The sequence below is a fragment of the Halichoerus grypus genome, chromosome 4 (assembly GCF_964656455.1).
Source record: "Halichoerus grypus chromosome 4, mHalGry1.hap1.1, whole genome shotgun sequence".
NCBI classification, from domain to species: Eukaryota; Metazoa; Chordata; class Mammalia; order Carnivora; family Phocidae; genus Halichoerus; species Halichoerus grypus.
In genome coordinates this window covers 185099734-185123444 of record NC_135715.1, presented here as the reverse complement: position 1 = coordinate 185123444, position 23711 = coordinate 185099734, and the positions used below count along the sequence as shown (strand labels likewise).

At 43.2% G+C, this 23711-nt stretch overlaps 1 protein-coding gene across 1 annotated transcript; it reads left to right on the top strand.

The window, feature by feature from the left end:
- The first annotated feature begins 25 nt into the window (after positions 1 to 25).
- Positions 26 to 17442, top strand: LOC118547004 (nuclear body protein SP140-like protein). The gene is made up of 6 exons (XM_078071446.1): positions 26 to 112; positions 9720 to 9876; positions 10455 to 10623; positions 13042 to 13125; positions 14502 to 14570; positions 16680 to 17442. Exons 2-6 carry the CDS (start codon positions 9721 to 9723, stop codon positions 16823 to 16825), a joined length of 624 nt encoding a protein of 207 aa, XP_077927572.1. The 5' UTR covers positions 26 to 112; position 9720; the 3' UTR covers positions 16826 to 17442.
- The last annotated feature ends 6269 nt before the right edge of the window (positions 17443 to 23711 follow it).

Below are 23711 nucleotides of genomic sequence, written 5' to 3'. Positions count from 1 at the left end.
AGAATAAAACCTCCAGAGTGGTTTCTCTGCTTTCATTCTGCTCTGTACCTCCTGATGAGAACAATCGCCCCGGAAGGCTGGAGCAGGTTCCTGAAGGACCCATTGGCATCAGGTCCCTGATTTAGGAGGTTTTGGTGGGCAGGGAGTTAGGGAGAGGTGGGCTGGCTAGGGCAGCAGGTGGTGGAGGAGGGCCCTTGAAGGGGCTCGGAGCAGTGGTTATTTACTAACTGGGTCAAAAGAATGAACTAGTATCTGCAACTTCAGATACCCCTGCCCATTGCTTGGCTCGGAGGAGCCTCACTTTAAGAGTGGAATCGCTAGGTCACGTGGTTTTCTACCTTCAATTCTTTGAGCCTCTAAGCTGTTTTCCACAGTGTCTGGACCACTTTACATTTCCATCAGCAATGTTCCAGGGTTCCAATCTCTCCGCATCCTCACCAATACTTGTTATTGTCTCTGTGTGTGGGTTTTCTTTCTTTAAAAAATGTTTATTACAGCCATCCTAGTAGGTATGAAGTGGTATCTCAATGTGGTTTTGATTTACATTTTCATAAGGATTGATGATGTTGAGCATCTTTTCATGGGCTTATTGATCATTTATATATTTTCCTTGGAGACATATTTACTTGTTTGCTCATGTTGCATCGAGGTATTTGTAGTGTTTTGTTGTTGTTAAGCTTCAGAAGTTCTTTACATACTCTGAATATGAACCCCTTCCCAGATATATGATTTGAAAGTATTTTTTCCCATTCTATGGTTGTCTTTTCATTTTCTTTTTCATTATTTATTTATTTTTTTAAAAAGATTTTATTTATTTATTTGAGACAGAGAGAATGAGAGAGAGAGAGCACATGAGAGGGGGGGAGGGTCAGAGGGAGAAGCAGGCTCCCTGCCGAGCAGGGAGCCCGATGTGGGACTTGATCCAGGGACTCCAGGATCATGACCTGAGCCGAAGGCAGTCGCTTAACCAACTGAGCCACCCAGGCGCCCTCTTTTTCATTATTTAAAAAGTATTTATTTTTTAATTATAGTTGACATACAATACTATATTAGTTTCAGGTGTACAACACGGTGATTTGACATTTTTATAGATTATGAATGCTCACCATGGTTAAGTGTAGCTCCCATCTGTCACTTTACAAAGTTATTATAATATTATTGTCTATATTCTCTATGCTGTACTTTCATCCTCATGACTTAGTTATTTTATAACAGGAAATTTTTACTTCTTAATCCCCTTCCCCTATTTTGCTCATCCCCCCCCCCCACTTCCCCTCTGGCGACCACCAGTTTGTTTCCTGTATTTATGAGTCTGTTTCTGTTTTGCTTTGCTTGTTCATTTGCTTTTGTAAGGTGGTCCAGCCACTGTTTTGTTTTTTAGGTTCCACATATAAGTGAAATCATATGGTACTTGTCTTTCTCTGTCTGACTTATTTTACTCAATGTAATACCCTCTCTTCTTTGGAAAAATGTCTATTCAGGTGCTCTGCCCGTTTTTAAATTGGATTTTTTTTTTTTTTTTGGTGTTGAGTTGTATGAGCTCTTTATGTATTTTGGATATTAACCTCTTATTGGATATATCATTTGCAAATACCTTCTCCCATGCAGTAAGTTGCCTTTTCATTTTGTTGATGGTTTCCCTCTTTGTGTTTGTTATAGTGAATAGAAACACAACAGATTTCTGTATAGTAATTTTGTATCCTGCAACTGTACTGAATTTATTAGTTCTAATAGTTTTTGATAGAGTCCCTAGGGTTTTCTATATATAGTGTCATGTCATCTGCAAATAATGACAGTTTTACTGCTTCTGTACCAGTTTGAATGCTTTTTATTTCTTTTTCTCGTCTGATTGTTGTGCCTAGGACCTCCTGTACTATGTTGAATAAAAGTGGTGAGAGTGGTCATCCTTGTCTTGTTCCTGATCTTAGAGGAAAAGCTTTTAGCTTTTTACTATTGAGTATGATGTTAGCTGTGGGTTTGTCTTTTCATTTTCTTGATAATATATTTTGGTGCACAAAAGGTCTTAATTTTGATGAAGTCTAATTTATCTATTTCCTCTTGTTGTCTGTGCTTTTGGTGTCATATCCATGAAACAACTGCCAAATCCAGTGTTATGAAGACTTCACCCAATGTTTTCTTCTAAGAGTTTTGTAGTTTTGCCTTAGTGTTGGGTCTTTCATCTATTTTGAGTTAATTTTTACATATATGGGGATTTTTGCATGTGGATGTCCTGTTTTGCCAGCATCTGTTGTTGAAAAGACTATCCTTCCCTTATTGAATGGTCATGGTGCCCTTGTTGAAAATCAACTGACCATATGTATGAGGGTTTATTTCTGGTCTATTTTATTTTACTGATCCATATGTCTGTCCTTAGGCCAGTGCCATAATGTTTCAATTACCATAGCTTTGTACTGCATTTCAAAGTTGGAACGTGTGAGTCTTCCAAATTAATTCTTTTTCAAGATTGTTTTGGCTATTTGGGGTCAATTGCAATTCCATATAAATTTGAGAATCAGCTTTTCCATTTTTGTGAAAAGGCTTTTAGAATTTTTTTTTTTAAGGGATTGTGATGAACTGAAAGATTGCTTTGGGTAGTTTTGACATCATAAAAGGTTAAGTCTTCCAATCCATGGGTGCCTGGCTCAGTTGGTTAAGCGTCTGCCTTCGGTTCAGGTCATGATCCCAGGGTCCTGGGATGGAGTCCCACATCGGGCTCCCTGTTCAGCAGGGAGTCTTCTTCTCCCTCTGCCTGCCACTCCCCCTGCTTGTGCTCTCTCTCTCTCTCTCGGTCAAATAAATAAATAAAATCTTAAAAAAAAAAGTCTTCCAATCCATGAACATGGGATTTCTTTTCATTTATTTAGGACTTCTTTAATTTCTTTCAGCAATGGTTGGTAGTTTTTAGCATACCATGGGAGTCTTTCACTTCCTTAGTTAGATTTATTTTGAAGTATTTACTTCTTTTGGATGATATGTAGATGGAACTGCTTCCTTAATATATATTTTTTTAATTGTTGATGTATAACTCTGGGTGTGGATCAGCCTGAAGAGACAGCTTAGGGTCTTTTCAGGTCTTTTCTGAGCCTGCATCTGTCCCTGGATGGATGTTGCAGTGGCTTTCTGTTCTTTTCTTTCTTTCTTTCTCTTTCTTTCTTTCTTTCTTTCTTTCTTTCTTTCTTTCTTTCTTTCTTTCTTTCCTTCTTTCTTTTTTTTTTTAAAGATTTTATTTATTTACTTGAGAGAGAGAGAGAGAGTATGAACACAGAGGGAGAAGGAGAGGCAGACCCCCACTGAGCAGGGAGCCCGATGCAGGACTCCACCCCAGGACCCTGCGATCATGACCTGAGCAACGGTGGACACTTAACTGACTAAGCCACCCCGGCTCCCCGCAGGGCTTTCTAAATTCCCTGTGTATGATTGCTTTTGAAGGTCTGAATCATAAAAGTCTGGCTTCCAAAAGGGAAGAAAGGGGGAAAAAAACCCAATCAAACCAAAAACCAGGTGCAACTCCTGTAAGTCTCCAGGGAACCACCTCAGCCGCTGGGAGTGCACCAATGACAGCCTGCTTCTGTGCCTACACCTCAGCAATGAAAAGCTGTCATCAGCAATCAGGATCCTAATATTTGGAGGACCAATTCCTTATTGGCCACCATGGCTGCAACAAACCACTCTAGAGATGTGGGCACAGCTGCCTGCTACTGGGCTTAGGGCTGGGGGATGCATAGCTACTGTAGTGCTAGAGGCAGAGATTGGCCAAATTTAGCCAGACTTTCCTGGTCAGGCTTTCTCCTGGGAGCTGCAAGCATTCAAATACACTCTCGAGTGCCCACGTGGTGACTTCAGACGGTTTCTGCTAGTACAGTTGCTGTCTGAGTGGAGACACAGGTTTCTGGCATTTCCTATTTTGCTATCTTTCCTGACATCCCCTCCCATTATTAAATGTAAAATTAAAATTAGTAAAATTAAAGAACCACAGTGAAATCTCCCCTGGTTTTCAGGCTAGTCTCCCACAGAAATTATAGCCCCAAAGTTCCCTCTGGCTGATGTCCTTGTTGTGCTCAGACTTAGCTGCAGAGGACTGGGTGCAGTCCAGTTTCTCACTGCTCTGGCCATAGCAGCCTGCACTCCTCTTAGCACTGCCAACCTAGGTGCATCCAACCCTCTGACCTCTTATGTGTCCCACATCTCTTAATTCCAAGAGACAAGAGGGTTACCAGAATAATAAGAATAAGAATATAAATTATATAAATGTAAGAATATAATTAATAATAATAATATCACAAGTCTGGTTCCAACCCACAAAAGAAAAAAAAGAAAAACCAACTCAACACAAGCTGATTTGTAGCCAAGCTAGTAATGTATAATCTGTGACGATTCCCTGATCCCAGGACTCCTATGGCCACAGACTCTAGCAAAGACTTCTAATCTGGGTTGTGTGGAAGAGACAGGTCAAACTATAGAGGGAAGAAAAGCCACCAGTCAGTGTTGAGAGCCCATTGCAGAACTTAATTTTAACTGGGGATAGTTCCCACTTGAAGGTCGATCGTGGCGCTATGTTGCCCATATCCTGGGGGAGATCTACATGTCTGAACGGCTTCTTTTTTTCAGAAAGTGGCATTTGTTTTCTTGCCAGTGACAGTATCCCCTGTTCCCAAGGTTTCTTGGGACTCCCTTTTTCCACGCAGAATCCATGCTGGATATTTAAAACCTCTGGATTTCTACTTGCCCTTTGAACCTTGTGTTTTGGCACACAATGGTGAGTCAGTGTTGGACCTGTCCAGGGAAGCAGTTTCATTTATAACAGGCACATCTCCAAGCAAAGGCTATTGCTATGTATTTCCCTTGGTTTCTATGGGGGATTTAAGGGGATCCGATAATAATGCCTTTTACATGCTACATTTCAAAAGCCCCTTAAGAGAGAGAGAAGTCAGGTAGTTGGAGATCATAACATCAGCTTTGTTATGAATCAAACCTAGATTGGGAGATGTGTCACAGCAATGAGTTTACTCAAACGGCACCATGATCGGGGACTTCACCGCTGCCAGGCAGGGCCTGCTCTCACAACGCCTGCACCTGGAGCACCAACTTAGAGGCCTCCTCTCTGCCCCCGGGGCTGTCTCCAGATAGACAGGCAGGAAGAGCTACCACACCTTATAAGCTGTGCTTCTTCTCCAGAAACATCTAAGAGCTTACCTCTCATGGGAGGGAAGAGGGTGCAACAAGGAACCAGAAGTGTCAGGCTGACTGATGTCCCTCTCCTGGAAGGAGACACTGGGAACTGGGAATGAGTGTCCCCACCCAAATTTCCCTTCCTGCCCTTTGTTTCCAATTCTCACCCCTCAGAGGAAGCCCAGACTCTGTTCTGTAGCTAAGTGGCCACTGCTCTTGCTGCTGGCCCCTACCTTGAATTCTGCAGGCCCCCTACCTTGAATTCTACCTCCTGTTCTGGGTAATAAAACCTTTGTCTCAGCTCAGACTCATCCCCCAATAGGGAACCCTGCACTAATGCTGCTCTTGGTGAAGCTGACAAAGATGGTTACCTCAGTGGTCCAGTAAGGACCAACATCTCTGCTGGCCCCAATCTTCCTCTGCTGCTGACTGGTCCAGGCTTGGGATAATCTGAGCTGTCCCTGTGGGAGCAGATATGTCCCATGTCATGAAAAGGCCTCCAGTATTACACACTTCCTTCAAGTTCCAGCTGGATCTTCCGAAGCTCAGCCTGCTTCTTAGGTTCTTCCTTGTCTTCTACATGTGGTCTGATGCTGTTCCTGAGAGCAGAGCATCTTTTATCTTTTCTACCCTTCACGTCTTGACTACTAGGCCAAAACCTTGCTCTTAAACAGATTTCTTTTGATTTCATAAGCCCTTTTTTCTTCACATACTAGATTTCCAGGATTTTAAAAGCAAAGATACTTTCTGTTACAAGTTAACAAATACCTTGACTTAAATTGGCTTAGAAATGAGAAGACATTTGTAACGGGAAATCTGGCAGTAGGACACAGGTTTCAGGGTTGGTTGATTCAGTGGCCCAATGATGCCATCAGTCATCTGGGTACTTTTCATCTTTCTGCTCTGATACCTCAGCACCAGCTCCAACCCACAGTTGTTGCTTCCTCTCGTGGTCATAAGATGGCTGCCAGTGGCAGCTGGGTGACATCCTGCCTTGTTTAGAGCCAAGTAGAGCAAAAGACTGGCTGGTTTTATACAGAAGCTGTAGGCAAACTTCTAGCAACTCATTGGTCCACACTGACCATCCGTGAACCAGTAACTGGAAAGGTAGAAGAATGGATTACCACCACTGGTGTGGACAGGTGGTCTGGAGCAGAGGAGTTTTGGGGAGCCAATCTGAATGTCCTCTTTCTTTGAGCTGAGTACTCCCAACATAGATCTGTCGATCTCCTCAACACGTAGGCTTGTATGAATTCTACTGAGATCTCCTTTACCTAAACCGAGAATTGCTACCTCTCCTATAGCTCACAAACCCTCATTCCTTTTTATCTGTCTGCTAATAAATCCACCACATCGTTGGGACTAAAGCAACAATCAGTGCTCTGCAGTTCACCACCATAGTCAGCCCTCTTCATGGCACATGGCACATGGTTCCATTAATGGAGGAGGGAAGATGGGGCTTGAGAAAAGCTTCACCTTCGCTCTTTGAATCTGGCTGGAGTTCCAGAGAAGATAAAGGCAAATAGAAGTGGAGACAGTTAATACTGACTGTCCACCCATTCCCAGCTTGACTAGCCTGAAGACCAAAGAGATATGTGTTTCTCAATGTGGGGTCCACAGACCACTGACTCAGAGCCACGGTCCCACCAAATCTCTCAGATCCTAGTTTTATGCCGTCCCCCTTCTCTTTTTATTTTCATTCCAATTTACATTTTAACTTCTACTTATACATTTTAGGTATTTTAAAGACACTTTACGGCACCTGGGTGGCTTAGTCGGTTAAGCATCAGCTTTCGGCTCAGGTTTTGATCCCAGGGTCCTGGGTTTGAGCCCTGAATCAGGCTCCCTGCTCAGCAGGGAGTCTGCTTCTCCCTCTGCCCCTCACCCCACTTGAGCTCACTCTCTCTCTCAAATAAATAAATAAATAAATAAATAAAATCTTAAAAAAAAAGATTGTTTACAAAAATAAAGAAACTTTAAATACTTTGTTGAATGAATGGCAGAGTGTAAATGGAAAAAATCTTTGTGCCCATATTGCATTGTCTTAATTACTGTAACTTTAGAGCAAGTTAAACGTTTTTATTCTTTTTCAAGATTATCTTGCCTAAGGTTGGCCTTTGGCATTTCCATTTATATTTTAAAATCAGTTTGTCAATTTCCACAACAAGCTTACTTGAAACAACATTTTATTGAGCTCTCTCTACTCCTCAGAAATCTATTTCAGCAGATTTTCTCTTTGACGTGAACAACACAGACAGGGAGGTTATGACCAGCATTCCTCTTGATTCCTTCCCTATAACCAGTGGATGAGAGGAAGGCTCCTTCTCTGGAACAGGCCACCACAGAGTGAGCTGGGGTCAGGAGCAGAGCGGGCCCAACCAGGTTTTGTTGGGGCAGCTAACCAGTAACAGCCCCAGAGGTACAATGAATTCATTCTCTTACCAAAAACAAGAAAAAACTAGTATGACACCTCAGTAGTGTCCCTCAGTAGTGACACTTAGAGTTCAAATATGAGAAGGGGATCAGAAAACAGTTAAAAAGGCCACCTCCAGGGTGGTGGTTGGGGGAGGAGTTAGCCCTGTCCCCCCACCACCCGAGCGTGCGCCGACCTGCTGCTCAGTTACTACGGGAGGTGGAGTCCCCAGCCAAGCAGCAGCACCAGCCCTAGCTCTGTGGGTAGCACCAACTCTCGCCATGGTTCGGGACACCCTGTCCCTGAGGGTCAGGAAGCTCCAGAACCTTATGTTCTCCCTGGGGTTGGAGACCACCCATAAAACTTCTAAAGACACCCCTCCGGCCTGTCTGGTTGTAGGTGAAGGCCAAGCTATGCATGGCCATGATGGGGAGCTCAGCAATGGGGGATAACATCAATCTCAATTCCATCTCATCCCTTTGAAGACCAGCCACGAGCCATGTTGCCGGGTTGTCACCATGAGAGGACTTTCAGTGGTTGTAAACCTTGAGGTTGATCATTCTGAGACCGCCCCTGGTTCTAGGACATGCTCATACAGAGAAGCATCCAAAGACATTTCTTCTCTTGCATTGGTGGTGCTGGTGTTGATGGTGGCAGGGTCCAGAGCATTGGAGCGAGGAAGCCTATTGTCTGCCTCTACTTGCATTTTATTGAAATTATATTGGATCTGTAGGTTAATTGGGGAGAATTTACATTTTAACACTGTTTAGTCTTCAAATCCATAAACATGGTATACTTTTGCATTTATTTTGGCTTTCTTTCTTTTTTTTTTTTTAAAGATTTTATTTATTTATTTGACAGAGAGAGACACAGCGAGAGAGGGAACACAAGCAGGGGGAGTGGGAGAGGGAGAAGCAGGCTTCCCGCGGAGCAGGGAGCCCGATGCGGGGCTCGTTCCCAGGACCCCGGGATCATGACCTGAGCCGAAGGCAGCCGCTTAACCGACTGAGCCACCCAGGTGCCCCTATTTTGGCTTTCTTTAAATTCTCTCAGCGAATGTTTTGTGATTTTCAGTGTAGTGTTCTTGCACATCTTTTGTTGGTTTTGTCTTTATTATTGATGGTTTTCAATGCTTTTAGAAATGATACTGTTTTCTACTTGTGCTTCAACTTGTTTGCTGCAAGTATATAGAAATACGATTTATTTTTGCATATTGATCTTGAGTCTAATTACCTTGTTCAAGTACTAATTAATTCCAAAATTTGTCTATAAATTCTTTTAGATTTTCTAAGTCCACAATCAGCTGCAAATAATAGTGGTTCTATTTCTTCCCTATTGGGTTTATTTTAAAAATTGATTTTCTCACCTTATTGCATTGGCTAAAATTTCCAGTAAATGTTAAATAGAAATGGTGACAGTGCACATTTTATCTTATTCTCAAATTGAGTGAGAAAGTATTTAATATTTCACCTTTCAGTATAATGTTAGACGTAGTTGTTGGTTTTTAGCTTTTTGGATTTTTTTATGGTGTATATATACCCTTTATTAGATTAAGAAAGTTACTTTCTTCATTTAGCTTTCTGAGAGTTAAAAAAGTGAAAAGATGTTGAATTTTATCAAGTGCTTTTTCTGGGTCTAGTGAAAGTATTATGTGGTTTTCTTCTTTAGTTTGTCAATGTGGTGATAACACATTCCTTGAGTTTTAAACGTTAAAGAATTCTTCCATGCCCACATTAAGTCCTGCTTAGTCATGATGTATTACCCTTTTTATCTATTGCTGGATTTGATTTGCTAATGTTCTGCAGGAACATATTTTTCCATCTGTGTCCATGAGAGATAGTGACCTGTGCTTTCATTTTTGTAGTGTCTTTCTCAGGTTTTTTGTATCAAGATTATGCTGTCCTACTCTAGCAAGTTGGCCTGTGTTCCTGTTTTCTCTTTCACTGTCAGAATCTGTGTAAGATCGGCAATAGCCTTCCTTAAATGTATGTTTTAAAGAACTCGCAAAGGAAGCATCTGGGCCTAAACTTTTCTGTTTGCTTGGTTTTTGTTTTTGTTTTGTTTGTTTGGTTTTGTTGGGTGGGAAGGGCATCTTTCAATCTTGATGTTCATTCTCTCGTCGTATTTTTTTCCTTAGGATGTTTTCAATAGTCCAGAACAAGAAGATTTCCCATGAGGCTCTTTTGAATCACTTCAGGCAAAATAAGGTGGAGATAGCAAACGCGATAACAAAGCCATTTCCTTTCCTTGAAAGCCTCAGAGACCGCTCCTTTATCACGGAAAAAATCTATAAAGTATGTGAAGTTTATCATATCTTCCCATGATAACCCAGGCTCACACTAATTAAGTGTGGCAACCTGGATTCAAAATTTAGTGTATCGCTAACTGGCTGGTGGCCTTTCCATACTCTTCATGGAAAGACCTTTTTAAGTGAGCTAATCCTCCTATAAGGTTGAGGGTGACAGGACAGGCAGTCATTGCTAACGATGCTTCTGTCCTAATTGAAGCCCCTGTCTTCTGTGGGACATGTTGCAGTGAGGTGGATGGGAACAGTGATATGGCTGAATTGAAACTGATAGCTTTTTATACAAAACCTATAGCAATTTATACAATATAACAAAATTAAATAAAATTAAAATAATTAAGAGAATTGGGGCAGTATTACATTATAAAATCCACTATGTCAAATGAAATCCCCAGGGATTTTGTGCTATTATAAATCAATTTGTTCTGTAAGTCTATCTACACTGGGAAAGTGGAATGAATGTTCTATGCAGTCACTTCCTAGTGATTAACTTTGAAACTATTTTAACTTTGAAACTATTATTTTATATTCTTTTCCCATTGCACTTCTTTTTTTTTTTTTTTAAAGGATTCTGAAGAAGCCCATAGAAACTTGGTGCCGATAGAGAAAGTGGTATATAATATTCTCTGCTACCTTGAGAAGACTTTTGATAGGTCACTCCTACAAGTCCTGTTCAGCAGGGTTCATCTGAAGGAGTATCCTGATTTAATTCATGTTCATAGAATCTTCGAAAATGGTAATCAATACCCTCCCCTCCCTTTTGGGGTCCAGGTCTACTTCTCATTTATTCATTCACTCATTTCCTGGTTTAACAACTATTCATGAAATGTTTACCCTGTCCCAGGACCTGTGCTTGTCAGTGTGAATGAGTCACTGTTAATAAAAATCAACATGTTCTCTGGCCTCATCATCAAAATCATCAGTCAGATGATTACCCTCATGTAGGTTTAATTACAGCCCTTTTTCTTCTCCTGGAAATGTGTGATTTATTCTGTGTCACAGGTGCCTGATAAAGAGGAAGTGTTCCTGGACAGGTTGTGACATTTTTCTAAGATGACCAGATTGTCACCGATTCCCACAGAAAACCTTATCTGAGACAGTCTGACAAAAAGTTAGTTCTCCAAACAAAAAATCGAGAAGTCACAAGAGCCCCCACCACCACCCCCCACCCCCCAGCCTAGAAGGAGGGCCAGCGTGTGGAAAGGCATGGGAGTAAGGAAGGCTGATTCTGATGTGATGGTCACAGACAAATTGTGCATTTCTGACACCCTAAACTGAGGAACTGGAATTTTATTTTCATAAAAACAGGGAAGTCACACCAATTCTTAAGCAAGGGAAAAAGTCAAAAGAAGCGAAAATAAAGTAGGGAGTGTATTAATTTGTGAAAATAGTACATTGATTAAAATAAGAACAATATAATTTCTTTTCTTTTTTTTAAAGATTTATTTATTTTAGAGAGAGAAAGAGAGAGTGTGCAGGTGGGAGGAGTAGAGGGAGAGGGAGAGAGAAACTCAAGCAGACTCTGTGCTGAGCGAGGAGCCCGCTGCCAGGCTTGATCCCACCACCCCGAGATCACGACCTGAGTGGAAACCTGGAGTGAGACATTCCACCCACTGTGCCACACAGGCTTCCCTGAGCAATATAATTTCTATACTAATACCTGGGTTAGAGAAAGGAATAGAAAGAATCAAATATCTGGGCACAAATTTCAAGTCAATGATTTTTAAAAGCTTCATTGAGATAAATTTACATACCTTAGGTCAATATATTTGTAACCAGGATGTCCCAGGCCATGGGAACAGAGGGAATGGCAGTTACCTGTCCTGCCCACACCTCAGGGGCTCTGATTCTCTCCATGGACTGCAGCGACCCCCCCCTTCCAGGTTCAGTGTCCACATCACCTGTGTTAGGTTCCGGGGCTCCCTGAGCTGGGGTGACCTGCACCTCCACTCACTGCCGCCCACCTGCCCCTGGGGAGATGGCAGCTGTCGCCTCCCAGACACTGTTGTTCATGGGAGCTGTGGGTCAGTGACCCAAAGCCAAGAATCTGGGGGCTGTGGCCTGGGGTGTGCACCCTCTCCTGCTGCTCAGTCCCTACCTTCATCCCATGCTCAGAGCCCCCGAGCCCCCATGGGACCCCATACACACACACACACACACACACACACACACACACACAGGCCCCCTTCACCTTTCCCTTTGTTCTCCTTGTATCTTCCACCTGGTTTTGCCACAGTCTGAGGCCAGGTCCTGGGATGACAAAGCACACCTGGCTCCCACTGTCCCGTGCAACTCACACCTGCGGGCCCAGCCCCAGGAGGAGCTCCCTCCATGGGCCCTGGAGCAGCAGGTTCCCTACCTCCGTGGTGTCCCCTCCTCCCTGGACTCCCCGCAGACACCACCCTCCTCCCCCCTCCAGGCTTCATGGTTTATTTCCTTCCTCCCATGTGTGCTGGGTCACCTACAGGCAGGGGCGCTGGGCTGGTGTCCCTCCCTCCCCTGACTGGGGACCTCCCCACCCCTGGGGCAGGCCTGTGGGGTGGTCCTCCAGCACAGCTATCTGTGCTCCCTGCTCAGAGCTGCAGAGTGTCCCTCCTTTGTTCCTGGGATCTGGCCCCTGGGAGGTCTGTCTTGTTCCTCCACGTGTCCTCTGCTTTGTCTCTTTGGGAAGCGCTCACCCTCCCTGCCCCAACCCTCCTCTGGTCTAGCAGCATCTTTAGAGCAGATGGGCTTTCTCTTTCATACCCATGGATCTCTCTGTGAGCCTAGCTCTTGTCCCGAAGAATTCCCTCTGTCCCTTTGTACGGTTCACAGAGACATTCCATTTAACAGAATTTATATTGAGATAAGCTTTCACTCCTCTCTGGCCATCTTGTTGGGTGATTAATTACTGTTTATAACTTTCCCACTGCTCCATAATCCTTAAACCCGACAGACTCATCGCCTGTAAGATTTGCTTGCCCGTGTTTTTCTCTTTGATGTCCCAGGGAAAGGAACAAACGACAGCAAGTTAGGAGCCACTGAGATGAACTGACCCAGGGTCCCGAAGTCCCCACTAAGTACCTGGATTCTTGGGCAGTCCAGAGATGTAACTATGAGGTGGTGTCCCTGATTGTTTGCTTGCAACCACTAATTAATTTTTTTCTCTGTTCAGTAATTGAAGACAAGTATTTTCCCCAGAAACGTGATAGCGAAGAGACACAAAAGACACCCAACACTGGGCCAAGCTGTGAACAAGGTAATTATGATAGAAAACAAACTTTGCTTCCTGGTTACAAAGAGGTCAGAACTCAGGAAGTTCAACTGTGATGCTCGAGAGGGAATCCAGCAGGACATGGGGCAGGTGGATGTGTGTGACTTTGTATTGATTCCAAAATGACATGACTCTGTTTGAATCCAAGACAAAAGGTGGCAAAGAGAGACTTTCTGCCCAATAACCTGGAGGCTGGAGTAAGAATCTAAGTGTGAATTATGAGTTTCCAGAGGTGACCTTCAGTGTGAAGCAGCTAAGGGCTAAGAACTCTGGGCCCATGGTCAATATCAAAGAGGAGACCCTTGATGATGGCGGAAGGGACTGATTTCAATGTGGGGGATGTTGTTCAAGAGCCCAGACATTCAAGGAGAAAACCAGTCACACACAGAGAGAAAAGAGGAAGTGGTAGAAAGATGGAGGGGAGGATGTGGGTACTTTGAGAGAGAGAGAAGGAGCGAAATGAAAGGGAAGAAAGGGTTGAAAGACACAATAGAAATAGCTGCGTTATTAATATCTCACTGGTTGAACATTTGTGGGGGCAGTTGTAGGTTTAGTGCTCAAGCTGCCGTTGCTTTTATGCCTATTTTGCAGGTAAGGAAACTGAAATCTGGAGACAGTGTGTGTGTAGTTGGCCTGGGGTCAGATGAGCAAGGGTGAACCCAGGCATTCTGAACCCAGAACCTGTTTTTGTGTGTCTTAATGGAGGTAAAATTCATGTAACATAAAATTAACCACTTTAAACAATTTAGTGGTATTTGGTGCATTCACAATGTTGTGCAACTATCACCTCTATCTGCTTTCAAAACGTATCAATCACCTCCAAAGGCAAGCCCATTTCACTCCCCGCCCCCTCCTCCCACTGCCAGGAGCCGCTGGTATAACTAAAAGGTGTATCTTTTCATTTCTGTGTGTTGAGTGGAGGAAATCAGAAAGTCGGAGAGAACAGGAACGGAGCCTGATGTGGAAGGTGGGAAAATGTAGAGGAAGAGAGCTGGGCAGGAAGGTGGAGGCAGCAGGGACTGAGCAGAGAGGGTGGCTGGAGGGAAGAAAGATGGAAACACAAGGACGTGGAAGACAATGGAATCCGGGATGCAGAAATATTTTCCTAGGATAGAAGCAGCAATGCCTGGAGGTTGGATCCTGGTGGAAAATGGCAGGAGAGAGAAAGGGAATGAGGTCTAAGGTGATGGAAAGAGGCAGAACAGGGCTTGGTTGCGTTTTGGGTGGAGTCTTGGAGCAGGAGGAGTATTTCTGCACAAGGAGCAGCTAACCTTTGTCTCCAATGTCAGAGCTCAGTGTCTACGAACTACTCCTTAGTAGTCACTGGCTCTGGTCTCTCCTTTCCTTTTCTCTCTCTTTAGTGCCCGATGAATCTGAAGTTTTAAGAATGAAGTCAGAGAAGGTGTGTGGCCTGCTGGACGAAGGACAAGGTAACTATGACTGAATCCCAGGTTTTAAATGACCAGTTCCCTGGATAACTCATTATGTGAAGGGAGGAGAGGCCATACACCCGAGCCCAGCCTCTGGCTCCTTTCCAAGGTGTGAGGGAGGCCCGCATGTGGGGTGAGTCCCGAAGGGCCTAGGGGATGAAATTTAAAGAGAACCCAAGAGTAGGTGCCTCCTTAAATTAGGCTCCTTAGGCCTCTTGCCTGCTTCACCCTAGCCCTGACCTGGAAGCAAGAGAGAAAGGGGAGCTGAAGTCTTTACTGGAGGACAAGGATAGACAGGTGGATGGATTGGGCAGTCCAATGGGAGTTATAGGAGCAAGCACAGTTTTACCTAAATGGACATGAGATCCAAAATTCTCCCATAGAGAGGTTTGGCAGGGAGATAGCTTTATCCTACTTGCCAGAAGTTGTCACAGGAACATGGAAATAATGTGCATGATGGTCAGATTTGCCAGTAAATGGGATCACTGGAGAAGACACTAGAGGTAGAGGTGGGGAAGAGGCCCTGCGGTTGGGTCAAAGCCCAGTGAGGGACTCAGAGTGATGGAGGGATGCAACCTTTGAGATGAGGACAACGTGCAAGACAAGGACTGGGAGCCTAGAGGCAGGCAGAGGGTCCAGGCAAGCCTGAGAGAAACAGAGACAGAGGAGGACAATTTACACCAGGGATAGTGACAAAGATAATATGGAGAGAGAAACAGGGGACAAAGCAAATGCTGATAAAAGAGGAAGTAGGGGAAGGACAAAACAAAACCCTGAAGACAGAGTGTTCAGTGGGAGTGAATGGAATGTTGCTGGAGGTCAGTGTGGGAGAGAGGAGACATGGTGGGATATTTAGCATCAAGGGGAGGTCACCGCACAGAAGCTTCTGCCGCAGGGGGTTGTCCCTGCTAACAGTAAATTTTCAGAACCCTGAATGCTGGACCCATATGTTGGCAAACATTACATTACTGATGTATTTGTATGGAAGGTTCTATGAAAACAGTTCTAAGAAGTGTATTTATGTAGACATGTACTAAGCCACCTTTGAAAAGGACACAAGAATAAACATAAAATTCAGCCAAGATAATTTCCAGTGAGTGAATGAGAGTAGCAGGTTAAGAGAAAAGAGGAAAAACAAAAAGGTAGATTTCAGGGTAAAGAGGAAAACCCTGGAGAGATGGAAAGAGGACATCGAGGTCCTGACACAGAGGGAGGCAGGAGGCGAGCAGGCGAGAGGCAGCACGGGCGTGGGGGGAACCTCTCAGGTGGAGTGGGGAGAGAGGAGACAGCTGAGGGTTCTTTCTGGATCATTACATATTCCAGAGGCAGAGCTCTCCAGGTACAAACTTCTAGTACAATCTTGTGCCGGGGGGCTGGTGGATATACAGAAGACAATTGCATCTTGTCACCTCAAAATTAACCAAGAAGGCCAGCCAGCAGGGACAGCACACGTCCAAGCACCTGAAATAATCAGTAAGGCTGGTGGAAGGAGTCTGATGTGGTGACACCGTGTGTGTCGCAGCAAAGGTGTCAGGAGGCGGCCCAGGGAGGACGGGATGCATGCAGGAGAGGGAGACCCTGGTGCTCAGTGAAGGAGCTCTTGCCTAGCAGAAGAGAGCTGGGGGTGAAGTGGAAAGGTACTGAAAGGGGGCACTAAAGAGATGCGTAGAGTAAGATGGCAAGAGGAGATGAAGGGACAAAGATGCGTCAGGCTAGAGGAGGCAGAAATGGAGAGTGCTAAAGAGAATGTGCTGAGCTGAGAGCAGAAGGAGGAGGTATGAGCCACAAGAAAGGGAAACAGAGGCAGGGAAATGGGAAGAGGCATCTGCAGGGGGAAGAAGAGAAGGAGTGGTCAGAAAATGGAGAGCAAGACGATCAGAGCTGGCCGCTGGGGTCACCTATCCTTACAAAGCATCCAGGGAGAGTGATGGGAGCACCATTAACCTGCAGGCCCCCGGATTCCGTGAGAAGACCATCTGGAGCAGGGACATTCCTGCCTACAGCTGGCCCAGCAGCCAGGGCTTTGCTGGTGTCTCCTTATGATGGGGTTCCCTGCTGGTTCCTTGGCCCCACATTGAGATCCCTAAGGGGTTTTGTTTCTCTGTGCAGTAATCAGCAGTGAATCCAGTGAGGAGGAAGAGCCCCCAGCAGCTCTGAGCTCAGCACAAGGACGAGGGCTGGAGGAGGAGGGTGAGGATGGCCAGCTTTGGACTGCAGACCATCATGTGTCTGAATTCAGAGCCCCCGCTTCCTGACGTGTTGTACTTTGAGTGCGCTCTGCAGCCGATGGGTCCTGTCAACACTGTGAACACATTCTCTGTATTTACCTCATGTGCCATTTTGGGGAATGTGGGAGACAAGGTCCCAGTCACTAAATATGTGTGTTGATATATAAAGGTTAGAGTAGAAACAAACTAGCATTATTTCTGTTGTTTGTTTGTTTTTCCTTCCACATGATCATGCCTATTGTGGTATAATAAAAAAAATAGGTATTTGTCTTTGTCCCTAGTCCCTGGCACAGAGCTCCCCAAACCCTTGGAATTTCCCCAGGTAAGAGTGTCCCTATGACAATTAGAGGGTTAGAACTCGACCTCTGTGGAGAAAAAAGAGGTGGGAGATTAAGTTCAATCACCAATGGCCCATGATTTAACCAATCATGCTTACACAATGAGACCTTGGTAAAAACCTCTGAACAATGGGGTTGGCAGCCCCTGACTTTGTAAATACATTGATGTGCTGGGAGGGTTGCATGTTGGAGAAGGTGTGGAAACCCTGGCACACCCCACCTCCATACCTCGCCCTATCCATCTCTTCCATTTGGCTGTTCTTGAGTTGTATTCTTTATAATAAAACTGTAATCATAAGTAGAGCACTTTCCTGAGTTCTGTGAGCCATTCTAGCAAATTATTGGACCTAAGGGGCCATCATGGGCACCCCCAAGTTTATAATTGGCTGGGCAGAAACATGGGTAGCTTGGAGACCCCATTTGTAGCTGGTGTCTGAAGTGGGGTCGGTCATGTGGGACTGAGCCTTTGCCCTGTGTGGTCTGGGCTAACTCTGGGCAGTTAGTGTCAGAACTGAATTGAATTGTTCAACACTGAGTTGATATTGAAGAGCTGGAGAATTGATTGGTGTTGGAATGACCTGTTTATCATTGGAAAAGGCACCACACAGTTGGTGTCAGAAAAAAGCCCACACACCTATTCATACTGATGTCTTCAATGTAGGTATTGATTTCTGCCTTAACTAACCTCTATCATCTGTAGATCACCAAAAAAGGTAAGTAATTTTTGATTGCTTTGATACATATATTGTTATTGGAAACTTGGAAAGACCCAAAAAGCCCAAATAAGTCTTTTTGACAGGTGTTCTCCATCATGCCATTAGCTTATACACAAACTTTTCCAAAAATAATTTGGGAAATATTATCTCATAATTCGAAAACATCAGTAAGGAGTAGGCAGAATAACTATTACTTTTATCCTTGTTATAGATGAGAAAACTCTAGCCCATAACTGTTTAAGAGTCTTTTCCCAAATCATATGGAGAATTAAAGGCAGAGCCACGACCATTGTCTTGGATGCTCAGATCTCAATTCAGCAGATGTGTTTCCTTCAGAAGGAAGAAGGGGAAGAAAACCAATCAGACACATCTGCCAGTGTTAGTTGTTACAGGATTTATAACTTTTATCAAGCAGTTCTGTTTCTCTTCCATGGATTTTATGAACAAAACTAATTTGAAAATATGCACTAGGTGTAATAACAAATAAGATAACTTAACGTCAAAATGCACATTTTTTCCCAACAAAAGATTCATTTTAATTGTTTGCTATATTTTTTGTAATAAAACTGAATTTATTTTTTTAGGGAGTTCCCACCATTTAACCAACGTGTAATGTCTTGAGCACTAGAAGTCTACTTATTATTCATGGAAAAAATGCCAACAGGTTCTGCGCTGGCAAGGGGGTTGAGTGAGACTAGGGCAAGCAGGGAGGAAGGGAGAGGGCTCTGATCCACATACTCTCTGGGATCCATCTTCCAGTGTTGCCCTGGGCAAGCAATAGAGGCAGAGGAAGTGGGTAGGGATTAGTTGGAAGGATAGGAAGTAGAAAAGAGAGGTGTTAGGAAAGCTAAAGCAAGATATAGCAAAACGGCCCAACTGCCCAATTTTCTCAGCTCCTGGTCATGGCAGCTAAAAACAGTGTTAACCAAGGGGCTGTGTTGAATTCAAAGAACAGACTGGAGTGCCGGGAGTTTCATGACCTTCCCTGGTCTTTCATAGTTTTCCTAAGGAATTTCCTTCTCTGTTGGCTTCTTGGCTGCACACTAGCAGTCTGATTGCTCTGTAGAGAGAGCAGCCGTGCGTGGAAGGGAGGGCTGCAGAGGAGACCAAGAGCCTCAAGGTTACCACCTGGAATTATCAGTAGGATTCAAAGGGACTCTGGAGCTTTAAGGAACAGAGAATCATATAGTTGGGAAAGGGGAATGTCCAACTAAGATTGCTAAATTAGATATACAACTGGTTAACTTTCTATAGAGGAATAAAGGAATACCACCTTTGCAGTTAACTTCTCTACCAGTCTAGAAAGTTATAACAGTGTATTAGTTCCGCAGTTTACCTCTAACCTTACCAGCCTATTAATTGTCCAAGCCTCTCTAAGTTGTAAGTTGTTAATCAAATGTATTGTAATATTCTCCCCGAGTGGCAGATTAAGGTCAATAAGGCGATGAAGAAAAATTATCCACACTTGGCAATAAGGCAATAAAGCAAAGGGTTACATGTCCCGATTACATGTTAACTTACAGATTTTTGTCCAGTAGAGATGCATATGATTTGTTTGGTAGAAAAGATAATGCCAAAGATTATGGGTTTATTGCCTTATTAACAAGTTTGGGCTCTAATTTAGGAAACTTATTTCAGCCAGCATGCCTTTCCTGGCCAACTTTATAAACCTCTCTTCCTTGAATTCTATGTTGGTGGATCACACACACTACAATTAACAAGGAAATTCATTCATTTATTCAGAGAACATCAGTGACAACTATTTGAAAACAAACGGAAAAGAGAACCAGGACGCTTCTAGCTCACCACCAAAAATTGTGTCAGATATGGTGTACAAGTCTTGGGTTTGAGGATTTTAGGAATCTGAACTCAGAGCTACTTTTTCCTGATGCATTTTATTCTGAGCACCAAACACATGAAAATGAATCAGTGATATTAAAATCCCATTCTCTGCATTTTCTTTTCTTGCTATGTGTGCAAAGACATAAGGAATCATTATAAATTCATATTTAATAGTATAAGCACTGTTGATTGAATAGATGTGCTCATATTTTGATGTTGTAGAAATATGTTCATAAAATGAGAGCTTTTTGATTAGCTATTCATGGCTATTTAATACTGAAGTCTTGAATTTATATGGTGTTTCCCACCTATTCTCTTCCATCTCTTTATCTTTTATGGAGCACAGAATGCTAATTACTCCTCTCCTGGGTAATAATATTGTTATCATTTCGTCAAAAATCTTGAAAAGCTCCAAAGTCCTGCTTTCTAATTACCCTCAAAAAGAAAAAAAAAAAAAAAAAAGGAGTCAGACAACCACTGGCCAAGTCAGATTTAGATTTTGATGGACGTCCTCCAGCAAGTTGTCCTGATTCAGTCAGTTTAAGATTCCCAGGGACAAACAACCCTGTATTCCAACAGATTTATAGACTCATTACAACAAGGGAGAGGAACATACACCAGAGAGCCATGGACATTGCACCAAATGAAGACATAGATAGAGTTATTATACAGTTTGGGAAAGGGTGGAGTTGAAGTATAGTTTATAGGATGCAGTTATTTGATAGGTTCAAACCAAGCTGGAGTTGTGTGAAGATCAGGTCTGGATTGTGAAGTGGACCCAGGGTCCTATTGCTGGAAAACCACAAAGTTATGAAAACAGGGAATGTTGTCTTTGGAAATCCCATATTGGAAGCTGTGCCCCCTGGATTGGAAATCAAGATTCCATCTCTTTACCAAAAGAACTTAGACCGTCCAAGCAAGGGTGAGATGTTTTATCCTTGCCAATATCATTTCACGCAGCAAGTTTCTGATAGTGTGTGGATTTTGACAACAAAGTTCCTCAGTGAGTAAGGAAGCACTAGTCATTCAAAGAAGGGTTGTTAGGACATTTTACAGCTGCAGCAAGTTCTTAGGAGAATGTTTCCCATTAAACTTGCAGCTGGCTTTCTCCGTTTCTGTTATTCCAGCCTCATGAATGGCAGGGCAGATTTTTGCTATCTCAGACTGAGCTAATTTCTCCTTTCTCAATGCCATTGAGTATGTAGTGGTTTATCAAAGGACTTTGCAAAAAGAATCTTATTTTAACTTCATCACAATCATGAGGTGTAAGGCAAAACAAATGTTGATAGCCCTGTTTTATATGTGAGGAAACCAAAGAACACACGTTTAAGGTTCTCCGCTCCTTCTTCTCTTTCCATAATGCCAAATAGCGAATTAAAAGAACAACTAGAATTATCATCCTTGATTTCTAGAACTCAATCCTATAGCTCTTTCTTTTCTTTAGAAAGGTAGAGAGAAATGATAATCAGCATGTCTCAATCCTGACTGTGAGTTGTGTGAAATGTCAAGATTTAGCACTTTTCAATGTACAAATTACTGTTTTCCTCTCATGTCTTATAGACCCCATGGATATTGGAACCACTTTTACTCTGGTCATACATGTTAGAAGAGAGATATGTGCAAATCAGAATTCTTGGTATGCAAATGAATCTTGAACAACATTTCTACAAAACATTAAATCTAGTTGTTTGCTGGATGATTCAAAAGTAGGATAATAAATTTTAAAGAGTCCAGATTCACCTTTTTTATTAAAGAGGGCTGTCTGTTTTATGAGATACAACCTGAACATTCATAATTGCTAAAAGAGAAGTTTCTTTTTCTTTCTTTCTTCCTTTTTTTTTTAAGTAGGCTCTACACTCAGCAGGAAAGCCCAAGTCAGGGCTTGAACTCACAACCCTGAGACCCTGCGATCAAGAGTCAGACATTTAACAGACTGAGCCACCCAGGTGTCCCAAGAGAAGTTGTTTCTTGCTTGCAAGAATGATCTCTGTGGTCTTCCAGGCCATGACTAGAAGGAGGGGTATGGGGAGATTGGGTGTGGATCAGTGTCCACTCCGGTTTACAGAGGACATGCAAAAGTGAGGTCATCAAAAATACCAGCACTCCCAGAGAATGTTCTTCTCACTGGTTTTGTAAAGGGAATGTCCTCTGGGCTCATCTGGATGACAAGCCATATGGCATGTCTTCAGGCATGTCTTCATGTGATATACCCATGTGAACATTCCTACCTCTCTGAGTCTTCTGACCCCTTCTTTGGTACTATGCCAAGGCTTTTGGGGCATCTCCACCTCATTTGCTAGATGTCATCCTTTTGTCCAAGCTTCAAGGAGCCAGTTCAGTCATAGACAGGACCAGCCCCAGATGCCCTTGCTAGTGCCTTCTACACCCTGATCAGAGGAGAGGACTTCCATATCAATGGAGTCTCCATTCTCCAGTCTTATATTCTACCCTTCCGGGTCCTACATCCCAAAAACCCACTCCTACAAGTGTTTCTATCTTGTTTCCAATATACATTAGCCAGTTCTTGCTAGGCTATTCTTATAGGCAATACACAACCCTCGAGTTTTAATGGCTTAGACAACAAAGTCTACTTCTTGCTTACTCAAGTCACAGTGGATCTGGGAGCCCTCCTGGGGTGGTAGTGAATACACGTGCCAGGCGGGGTCAATCTCTAGGCTCTGTCATCTCAAAACAAGACCTCTGTAATCAACGTGGCAGGAGAGGTTACATAGAATTCTCACTGCCCTTCTGCGAATCAGCTTGCACATGATATATACCACTTCTGACTATAGTTCATTGGTCAGTGTCTCAGTCATTTAGCCATGCTTAATGCGAGTGGCTGGAAAAGTTAAGAGGATATATGTGATATTTGGAGAACACTACTGTTTCTGCCATAAATAAAAACAGTAGGCTGAAAAGAACCCATTCTAGATAATAGCGAAAGAATAAAGCCACGTTGCTGATTCCCCCTCATTCAACAAAACAAACAAAAAGGAGTCAACATTTAAAATGTAAATCTAAATAAAAAATATAACTTTATCAGGAGGTAAAGGATTAAAAATAGATGACACAATAGGAGAGATCCCCAAGAATAAAATGCTTTGCTTGGTCAGTGATGGGAATTTTCTTTCTTTTTTTTTCCAGAGCATCATCACCTCGGGACATAGACAAAGGTCTCTTTGGGAAGGTCTAAGAACCATATCAATTTTGGTTTTTATGGCCTCTGTTTGAGTATCCTTCAACTAGCTAAGTAGACAACTAGAATTGCTTCCCTTTCCTTGAATTAACATTTCGAATACAGAATCTCTACTTGTGTAGCCACATGATACATTCATGTGTCTCTGACATGATTTTAAACACTTTACATACATAAATTCATCTTCAAAATTACCCATTTCAACAACAAAATTTTACTATTGAATGGCATAGAGGTGTGTTGAAGACTTACCTTTGGAACCAGCTGGAGGCAATGATTCGTGAGGTTGAGGTATTTCCCTGAAGGGTGTAGCGCATGCTCTGAACCAGCTACCAATATGTGGTACTCTGTCAGGTACGATAGCCAGAATGTATTGGTTCTGAGAAACCGTCAGGCAAGGCTGACTGATTTGGCTGGTAAAGAAATAATGTGCCCTTTTTAGATCAGACAGTTTATTACTCACACAAACAGCAAAAGCAGGAAGAGCAAAGGTGCCAGCTCCCCATGTCCTTTGTCCCATGGGGTGCCACCAAACAAGAGGGGATGTGGATGGCATTTGATGTAGCATGCGATACAGCACACATTCATGCTGAAATGGAGCAGTTCCATAGCCTGCAGCTACGGCCCAGAGAAAGAGGCAGAAGGCCTCACACCTCATCGGAACTTGCAATGTGAGGAGAGATTGTGTCATGATAACCCCTGGAAGATAAGGTGGTGACTGGGACAAGGTCTTGTCATAGTGCTTCACAAGTGTCCCACGCTCTGTGTTCTGGAAAGATCACAGGGCAGTCTGCCAAGACTTAGATCAAATCAGCTGCAGT